The 10671-nt window shown below is 32.9% G+C and overlaps 1 protein-coding gene across 1 annotated transcript; it reads right to left on the bottom strand.

Moving 5' to 3' along the window:
* Nucleotides 1–738: 738 nt before the first annotated feature.
* On the bottom strand, nt 739–9929 carry LOC142622287 (glutamate receptor 3.2-like). The gene is made up of 6 exons (XM_075795733.1): nt 9680–9929; nt 6800–8136; nt 6428–6705; nt 5594–5625; nt 5101–5495; nt 739–1158 (listed from the first exon to the last, which is right to left on the bottom strand). The coding sequence occupies exons 1-6, from the start codon at nt 9927–9929 to the stop codon at nt 739–741; spliced, it is 2712 nt and encodes a 903-aa protein (XP_075651848.1).
* Nucleotides 9930–10671: the final 742 nt, after the last annotated feature.

Below are 10671 nucleotides of genomic sequence, written 5' to 3'. Positions count from 1 at the left end.
ACAAAAATAATTTTGTTTAAAAAAAATGATGAGTTTGAATTTAAGTTAGATTTGTCAGATAAATAGAGTTTCACTTCTTGTTAAGTTTGGACTAAACAAAAATAATTTTGTTTAAATAAAATGACAATTTTATTTAAATATTGTGCTAATGTGAAAAATTGTGGAAGTTCAGAGGCTTCGGTTATATATATATGATTTAGAATTTAAGTGGATTTAGACTTTTTTATTTTTACACCTAATAATTCACTTACCACAAAAATTAAAAAATTAAATGGATAAATGGCGCAAAATTGGACTGCAATTGAAATTCAATTTAAAATCTAATTAAATTTAATCTCTTCGCTTTTTATACTCAATAATTTATTTGGTACAAAAAATTAAAAATTAACTAAAATACGTGACGCAAAATTGAAAATACAATTTAAAATTTATTTGAATTTTTTCTAAAGTTTAACTTTTAATATATACATATATGTTAACAGGAACAGTCTCTGAGTTATATATAATTTTTTCTTGGATGTGAGATCTCCTGAATTATTACAAATAATATCACACACACACACACACACACATATATATATATATATATATATATATATATATATATATATATATATATATATATATATATATATATATATTTGTGTGAGTCGGGTGACCATCAATTAGTTGAAAGCTAAACATCTTCACACGCACAGCTATGCGAATTTCACAAAAACCATGGTAACGAGTGATTGTTTAAATATTAAAGATCCTCTTGCCATTATCATTTGATAACATATCCCTACGTTTTCTTTTTGACATTCTCTTTCTTGAATCTTCTTTCTTATCTGCAAATGACAAGAATGTCTGGAGGCGTGTAAAACGTGAATTGCCATTCATAGAAGCATTAGGTTCTTCAGGAAAACGCTGCCTAAACTGGCGTATCATCAAGCAAAAGTATAGTAGGAGAGCAAGAAAGCATGCAATCCCACGGATGAGAAATAGTCCCCGGAAGCTTTGTAACTGAAGCTGATCTGATGCAAGCCCAGTGACTTGGGAACCACAAGCTTTTCTCGATAGCCACTTGTCATGGATATTCTGAAGCTCACCATTCTCAGATAGAGCAAGTATGGCGGTAGACATGTCAGTGGCTAAAGGAGAGTCCCTTGGCAATGCCTTAAAAAAAACAACATAAATATATAGAATGAAAAGCAAATAAGCAATTGACCTAAAAAAATGTAATAAAAGCATTTGATGACTGTCAAAAATAATGAAGACAGGAATACTGAGAAAATTTCCATGGACATCAGGACATATACGATCAGTTTAATAATGGCTTCAACGTGTCAGGAAAAACCTAAAGCAAAGATAGAGTTCGTTGGGCAAAAAAAAAAAAAGGGTTTCTGTGCTCTGTTTGGAATGTTTCTACCAAAACTACACTGAGGAAATGTAGTACTTTATCTAATGTTTCTCATCTTTCACTCTCCCACTACATTCTCAAAAAAAAAAAAAAACTCTCGCACGATTCACCTATCTCCCCACACACACACAAACACACACAAATCATGGATAGAATTACCTGAAGATTAAGGGATCCATGTCTCCCTCGAAAGTTTAATATTTTAATAATATATAAAAATTTATAAAATTTGAGAGTTTGCAAATCCCATATATTTTGACTCTCTCATACTGTTCCCCCTTAAATGATTGTATTTGTGATTAAGACAATAACGTGTATGCTTCTTTATTTTAATGTAAATATCTTATGATTCTTGATTACAAGAATAATAAATTGTCAATTTAATGAGCCAGATTAGAATTCTCTATGGTTTTCAGGGGATCTTCATTAGGTTTTTTAGCAAACTCCATCTAATGAAGATCAAAAAAAGCAATAGCCTCCCAACTTGTCTGTAAAGTGGTTATACTTATATTGTATTCATGATTTTACAATTTCAATTATAGTTACATAATGAAAGTTTTCAGCTATAAATATTGTCAAAACTAGTTTCACAACAAAATAGAAGATAATTTTATTTGAACTCTTAAATTTTATGTATTAAAAAGAAAATTGCTACAAATTTTAGTACAAAATCAATCATAGATAAATTTCAATATTTAAAATAATTTCAAGTTCTATTTTGATAGGTCTTAGATGATTGAGTTGAAATGTATTGATAAATATTTTTTTTCTTTTTTTTGTTTATATTTTGTTAATATTAAACGTATACCAATTTAATTTCATGTATTAATTGAGTTTTGAATTTTAGTATATTTTATATTCTTAAATGGTCAAAAAAAATTATTTCATATTTTGACCTCTAAAAATCTTAACTCCATATCATATTTTCTTATAAGAGTGATAATTTATTAACTTCTCTTAAAAAGAAGCATGACAAGTAATTATATAATACTCCAAGAGTAAAATAGTGATTTACTTCCTCTTCTCACATAATAATGGGTGTGGAGGGTAAAAACTCTTGAATAAACATTTGGGTTTTGGGCCTGATTGGCTAGTACTAATTTTTTTTTATTAGGGCCTCTAGGCCCGCAAGTCAATCTGCACTGTAAAGGTCCGAGGAGTTGTCCGATGAGGAATGTCTCCTCGGACAGGCTCAGCAATGACCCTGGGACTTGCTAAACGGGTTAGAGGCAGAATTCTGGAAAAACTAATGGGTTAGAGGGTGATCCAAGCACCCTTTAAAAGCAAGGATGTGAGAGAAATATCTAAGAAAAAGGCTGCTACCTCCACATTAAAGACCCTGCATCTACCTCCCTAGCCGCATTAATGGAGAAGTAACCTATGAACAGTAGAATTCAGCCTCCCTGCTATTGTTTGAAGACTTCGAGAAAGCAGTGTATAGGACAAGTATCCAAGAGAAAGATTTATACGACACGTGGATAAACCAGTGAAGAAAAAGAAGTATATAAGGAGAAGAGAGAGGAAAGAGAGGGGGATCTACACCTTCTGCTGAGAAAAATAGGAACTAAGGATTGTAAACTTTGGCATAGAAAGAGAATATTTATACAACTCGTCCTTGGCTTACGTCCAAGGAGGTCTCTTTGTCATATTCGTTTATCATTTGCATAAATAGTGGCACTCTAGCCTGTTAATCAAATTTCCAACATCTCAAACCTAGATTTCAAATTCATACTCTACAAACTTTACTGTATAAGGCTTATTGGGCCTGAACTCAACACTTGTTTTTGGGTCCGGATACAATTGTGCACTTACAATGGGTCTCACTCATTTTCTAAATCATGATACCTTCTCTTAGTGTAATAAATTACGTGAAACTATATAGTATTTTTTTTCTTTTTGGTTTATACTCATATATTAATATATATTAAAGTAGAAACTCAATTAAAAATACAAATTAGATTCTAATTGTGCTCTAATTTTGTTCCAAGTGTCATTTTAATTGAACTATAAGTGTTTTTAAATTTTCAATGCACTCCAATTTCATACCAATTCTTCTTCCAATAATACTCCAATTTTGTGCTAATTATATTTAATGTAAACTCATGCATCTAAATTTAGAAAATATAAAAAGACTCAATTCTAGTTTTTTTTTTTATTCCACCTAATATTATGAATTTGTATAGTCTATACCTTATTAGGCAGGAAAGCTCTCTTAATTATGTGTGTGTGTGTGGAGACGAGGATACATGCTAGTTCATCTAAAAGTCACTGTTCTTTCTTGACTTCCAACATAAACCCTAAGGTAATGAAATTAGACACATTAATAGCTAGATCTCAACTACTTCAGGTTGGTTACCCATTTATTAAGCCCAAAAGGTCATATTTTCTATTGGATCTTAGGCAATGGAGGACGGAGAGGGGTTTCAAGGGTAGGGATGGCAAAAAAAATTATTATTACTTTATTTTGATTTGTTTCTCGATTTTATGTTGTTCTAATTTTGTTAACACTTACAGTATTATCATGTGATGTACGGATTAAGTAAACTTCATATGTAAATATAGAAAAGAATATCAGTGAATTTAAATAATAATAAAATAATAATTACCTTAAGTTACATGTAGAAGCCTTTCGGGTAAGATCATTTTTATAAATAAAAAAAATCAAAACTAAAAATTATGGCAGATGAATAAAATAATGATGAAATTTAATATCTTTCAAAATAGTAAACTTTTAGCTGGAACTTTGGTAATAGACGACTTTCATTTAGGGTAAATTTAGCTTAATAGGTTTGAGGTATTTGTGTTTTGTATTGTAATAAGAGCTCTTTTCTTTGTCAAAAAAAAAAAAAAAAGAGCTCTTTTATTGTACACATGGCACAAGGAGGAGGTATACAATTTTCACGACCACATTTTATAAGACTCAAATTATTATTATTATTGTTGTTGTTGTTGTTGTTTGATTTTCTTCTTCATTTTAATTTTCTCCTGAAAGTAAATTGTTAGCTCCACCACTTACACAAGATTTTATATATATAGTTCGAACATCATGGCGCAATATAGTTTATATATATAATCGGAATATAACTTTTTAGTGTCAAATTTTCTTTTCTCTTTTTTTTTCTTTAAATAATCTTATTATTTGATCAAAAGTAATTTCATAATAAAAAATTAAGTATATAAGTATCAATTTGAGAAATTTAAAATTGTTTATCAAAATCTTTTCCACTAACAGCCCCACACAACACAGCTAAATAAAGACCACATTCCCAAAAGCTAAACAAAAAGGTTAAAAAGTAAAATTGAAAAAAATCAAATTCCATAAATTTTCTTTTATAGAAATTTTTTTATAAAATTAGGACACACATTTTATACTAAAACTATACTTACTTGTGGACCTATGATTACAACTTAAAAATATTATCGTTTTTTTTTTCAATTAAAAAAAAAGAAAAGAAAAAAAGAGTCTTTAGGCTAGTGTTTTTTATCCTATTATTTGTTAGTATAATGTTTTCTTTTCAATTCACTTATGTGAACTGACTTTGCAAAATCAAGATGCAAGCATTCAGAATCCAGCTGAAGTTTTCAGATAGGTTTCTATTCAAGGCCAAGTAATTTTGAAAAAAAAAAAAATTCCCAACTTTATTAACATGTGTAGAAATGAAAGTAAATTAACTAACTACATGATGAGAGCTACTCACAAATCCCCACCCACTTTTGGTGAACTCTTGACCTCTAATTGAGAACTTGCAGTTGTCTGACAAGAAGAGCTCTATATATAGCCGTTCATCAACCACAGCAGCAACAGTTCCTCTCTCAAGTGCAACTGCATATTCTTCTGGTGAGCCAAGAGCAACAAGTCTAGATTTTGGGATGTTAAGTTCCTCTGACAAATAGTTTTCAGCAAAAGATCCTACTTGGAATCCTATAGGTTTATTGCTAGTCACCAAGGTATCAATGCCTGTGATGGGGGAGGAAAGCTGTTGCACTGTGAGCATAGATGTCAGGCTCGCAATGTAGCTCGAGTTGATTACAAGAACTACAAAGAGCCATATGAGAAGCACAATGCGACCAAGTGTGCTCATTGTATTTTCTCCTGAAAATTTGAAGAATTTTAGAGTTGACACCATTGGTTAAGGAACTGCTGTAATCCAGGAAAATTACAATGTAGACTGTCAAAATGGAAAGACTTACTATGTGCAAAAAACATAGTAGACAAGCTAAACCTGCAGATAAAGTAAATAAAGGCAGATGAGCAGTTACAGAAAGAACAATGGGAAAGTTACAAGTCAAACAGAAAATTATACAAAAAATTTGCTTGATTATTACTGGATGAATTGTAAGATCGAACTTAAAAAGGATCAATATTTAGCTACATTGTTGTTGTGTTGAATCACAATGTTATGTCTGATTACCTGATAAACATATATATAAAAACATGAAAGACAAATCTTAATATAAATGGTTTATTTGGAATCAGCTTATTTTGCTGAAATTGAAAAACATTTGCTGAATGTATTGTAGATAAAGAAAAAAATTAGTTGAAATAGTACAATGGGACCTATGAATATTACTAAAAAGTGCAGCGAGGCACATAAATAGTAGCAAAAATAAACTGAATAATAAAACAAACTGATTTTTTAATTTAGAGCCAAACGCATACAAAACATGGTACTCTCATGTAGAAAATTCCCACACTCTTAGGAGTTTGAGAGAGATAGTTGGCTAAAATGTAAACATACCAGGTGCACACTGTGACACACTAAAATCTATGGCTAATATGTTTAACACCCATGTACACTAAAATCACAATGGTATTGTATGCTTTGAGTGTCTCATAAAAACATTCATAAAAACATGAAATTCACATGTTGATATAAAAGGTGGTAACCAGTATACAAAGTTTTCGCTTCTAGAAATCTGGGAAAGGTGGTCAGTAGTGAGCTTTACCCCCAATTTTGAAAGTCACATGTTAATATATGTACATTAAAATCTACAGGTTATATGTTCAACATACCAATTACCTACCATAAAATTGTGACTATTTGTTTCCTAAGAGGCCCCTGGAATTCATCATTTATTCTATGTTCAAGAATCCAAACAACGATGCCTACAGTTAGAAAAAAAGCTGCTATGACACCCCACATCAATGGAGTAAACGGTTTCAAGAATTCCCAAGCACTTGAATTTAACTTCCTGACAGGAGCTACAACAACTAGTCCTGACTCTATATATGGCTGAGTGAAATCCACAAGCTTTGTTCTGTTTGTGACAATTGCAATATCACCTACAGCAGCATCAAAAACCTACAAAACAAAGTCACAGCATCAGTTGGAGCAATATTTTCAAATTTTTGTTTGAAAAACTGAAGTTTCTTTTTATTTATTAAATTATACTTACATTTAATGAGACCATATTTACAAGCTCGTAGTAGCTTGGATTCTTATGACCATCTCCAAATGGAATGAACCTATATGGAACTGCATAAGGAATCAAGTTTATGGCAGCAAGGAACACATCTATGCAATATCCTTGGACTTTATCAGTACCATTTACTCGTGAGACTAACTCCTGGTAACTGACTCGGTTTGGAACTCCAACTCGCAATTGCCTTCCATTTTCTGGAAAAACCCAGCCACGAGGCTTCTTTGTTGTTCCACCAGGCCAAACCACAGTGTCTAAAATCTGGCTTGAACTTGAACGGTTTGGTGGTTTGGTATAAAGTGTCTCCGGGATCACAACAGATAGGCCAGAATAATTAGACCAATAACCAATCTGCCTATAACCAGTTTCATATACATTAAGGATATCATATGAAGGATGTAAAGGGGATCTGTCCCGATAAAATCGAATAGGTCCTGTCAAACCTGTCATATTGATCTGCAATATGTTGTTAAGCAATTGATTCCCCCCATCAAAAATGCTCAATGCACCAAGATTCAGAGCTCCTCCCCTCATGCGACTTAGGCGTGTATTGTTGGAGAACGAAATGTTACCTCCCTGATCAAGAAACAAATTTACTGCATGAGCAATCATCCATACAGTATCATAGGCATACAGACCATAAGGGTTCAGCCCAATAGAGCCATTACTCAGCTTGTTCCACCTTGCCATAAAAGCCCTTTTCCTTTCTGAATCAGGTGTGTGTGGACGAAGAGTCAGAACTCCTATGGTAGAGTTTGCAGTTTTTGAAGATGGAGCAGAATCTAAGATGGTAGATAGCCAAGTGGTAGCTATCCAAACATAGCCACTCTCCATCATCCCAAGTTTCTGAGCCTCATCAAAAACCAAAATACCTGCCCTGTCAAAGGTATGTACAACAATTACTCGAGCTTCCATCATTTGAATCCTTACTAATTGATCCTTAACCTCACTTGGCTTTGCAGTAGGGTCAGGAGGAAGCACTGCCTTATAAGAAATTTTGCAGTGTCTTTCTGCAAGTTGATCGGCTAAAGCAGTAATACCATTTCGGCTTTGATCATCATCACTAAAAACTGCAACAATCATTCCCCAACCAAAATAACTAATCATATCTGCGATTGCAGTCATCTGGAATTGATCATTGGGTGCTGTTTGAACAAAGTAAGGGAATTGCAGAGGAGATAGGGTGGGGTCTAGTGCTGTAAATGACAACAATGGAACATGGAATTCATTTGCAACATGTGAGAGTACATGGGCCATTACAGCGGTCTGTGGACCAATTATAGCTACTGTATCAGTCTCCAGGAACTTCAATGCTGTGAACAATGAAGAACTATGAATTATAAATATTATCATCCAACCAAAACTTCTAGTTATAAGAAATAACTGTTAGGATTTGTGCCCTTAAATCCTATTGTATGATGCTATGTATGACATTATGTATGACATGATGTATGACTTAATATTGTATTTGATAAAGTTATTTTATTATTATCTAAAATAGTGGTTACGTGAATATGGGACATTATCATATAGTCCATGAGATGCATTGTATGTGATTTATGTGAAAAGTCACAGAAGATGTAAATCACAAGTTCTTTGTAAACTCAGAATTAATAGTTCGTAGTCGGTGATGAAATTGGGCTTTTCATCTGCGAAGACTATAACGTGTCAACTAAGATGATTTGTCTTGATCATGGAAGTGGAAGCTTCTAGTTGATATGTTGATATGTTTTAAGAGTTAAAACATATTGAACAGGACCGCTGTGAGATTTATTATTCTTCTAACGACTGTCAAATGAATAATAAATCTCACGACTTCTATTTGCATGAACTCTTAATTCTGAGAGAATAATGGACCTGATCATGAAGTGTAGGTTGCTTTGATATATCAGGAGTGAGATCTGAAATAACGGTCAAAACCTCAGTATGTTGGGCAGCCACATTTAGTGTTGATGGAACATATATTCTCAAGATGGAATTCATAGTCTCTTGATGGAGATATAAAATATTCCCTTGAGATAAGTTTAATGTTTTCAGTTATTCAGAGAGTTAGGCCTAACCACTTTAGTAAGAAATTACTAAAGTATATATTTATGAAATTAGATTTCATAAATATATAATGAATAACTTTAAAGAATTAAACTGGGTACTCAAGGATAAGATGTAGTAATTTACAAAGTGGCAGTCTACGTTTATGATTTTGTGTTACTACGAATATTTTATGAAGGGGTTACGTGTATAATAAAGTCTTGGGATATAATTTATTAATAAGGCCTAGAGTGCAATTATATTTATATAGTGGTATTAAATATAATTAATGGTAACTTTGGACTTGTCAAGAGTTGACAGAAAAGCCCAAGGCCCATTGGAGCTAGTGTCTTATTGGTCCCTTTTGGTCCCACTCTAAGCCACACACTAAAGCCCAATTGGAAAGGCCCAATAGGCCAACCCAATTAGATAATCAGTTAGTTATAAAGGGAGAAACATACAGAATTTTTATAAAAAGAGTTTAGAAAAGAAAAAGAAACGGTGTGTGAGAGAGTGTGAGACACACTTTTATTTTCCCTTTGAAAAACTGATTGAGAGACCACACATCTTGGGCGTAAAGTGGAATTGGAGTGAAGATTAAAAGTGTTCCCAAGTGCTTCTAATTTTTGTTTTGAATTTCTCCACACCAAGGTACGCTATCTTGTTCTTAAATTCTGAAATTTACATAGTACACGTTATCAATTATGAATGAAATAGACCCTAGTTCGTTGCTTCCGCTGCGGGTTTTGCATCTCATGCAAAACCAGAATTTTTCCTTCAATAACATGCAAGAAAGAATTCACGAAAAAAGAAGAGAGAGAAGTTTACCCCCCATGATGCCAAGAAATTCATTGAAGTTGGAATCATGTGTAAGTATAGACAATTTACTTCCACCAAGAATGCTTGGATCAGAATTTACATCATCCTCAGCAGCCTTCATGGCAATCCTTGCTACCTTCCCATTAATAGTGTTAAACGTGAAAACAGCTCCAACTTGCACGATATCAGGTCTTAAAGCCCCTTCTGAGAGTGCTCTGATACACACAACAAAAATTGACACACACAAAACCAGATTCATGGTAATACTATAAATGATGAACCTCACCCGACCCTCATACATGAAACAGAATAGGCATGTTGAATGAAAATGAACAAGGGAATTACCCAAACAAATTAACTACCAAAACATGCTGAATATAACCCATATCTGCATTGTAAGCCATTTAAATTAAGATAGAAAGAATGTCAACTTAGCATCCTTGTCCAAGGCAAGTAAAGCATAGACAGGAAGTCTTGAAGAAGAAAAAGAATTATCCATTCCAAGTTCTGAAATACAGGAACAATGGAAAAAGTAGATAATCTAGTGGTCTGTTTGCACTACTTTAAACCTGAAAGCGACAGGTACACGAAGATACAAAAAACCAAATCTATCTTACTAAAGCAGCAGGAAAAAAGTGTTGGCGAACTTAAACATATGACTTGCCCATCAATGCTTAGTGCAAGAAAAAGTGAAAATTCAGGCGGTTGCAAAAGTTCGCAAGGAATAGGTTCTGACCTCAAATTTGAAGAGAGAACATTAGAAAGGTATCATAGGCAGAGCAGTGCAGCAAACCAAACTACCACCCTTTCTAAAAAGAAGAGAAGATACATTAATATAAAGCAGTGCCAGAAAGACTGGAAAGGAAAGAGAATTGAATATGAAAGTTAAAAAAACAAAAAGAAAATACTCACAAGAGAAAAGCTTGAGTGTCACAAGAAAGGGAGAGAACAAACCCACTTAGCACAGAAATGGGCACGTTCCATTATTTAATTATGGTGAG

Source organism: Castanea sativa, chromosome 1, assembly GCF_040712315.1.
Source record: "Castanea sativa cultivar Marrone di Chiusa Pesio chromosome 1, ASM4071231v1".
Taxonomy (NCBI): Eukaryota; Viridiplantae; Streptophyta; class Magnoliopsida; order Fagales; family Fagaceae; genus Castanea; species Castanea sativa.
The sequence above is the reverse complement of the archived record's forward strand: the minus strand, read 5'-3'. Positions and strand labels throughout refer to the sequence as shown.

Bases quoted from the DNA above. Each gene is read 5' to 3' on its own strand.
- LOC142622287 (XM_075795733.1), bottom strand. From the start codon at position 9,929: ATGAATCTGGTTTTGTGTGTGTCAATTTTTGTTGTGTGTATCAGAGCA. The intron at 6,706-6,799 runs GTAAGTATAATT...TTTGTTTTGTAG, and splicing joins TAAATATGGTCTCATTAAAT to GTTTTTGATGCTGCTGTAGG. The intron at 1,159-5,100 runs GTGAGTAGCTCT...GTTTTTTTTAAG, and splicing joins CCAAAAGTGGGTGGGGATTT to GCATTGCCAAGGGACTCTCC.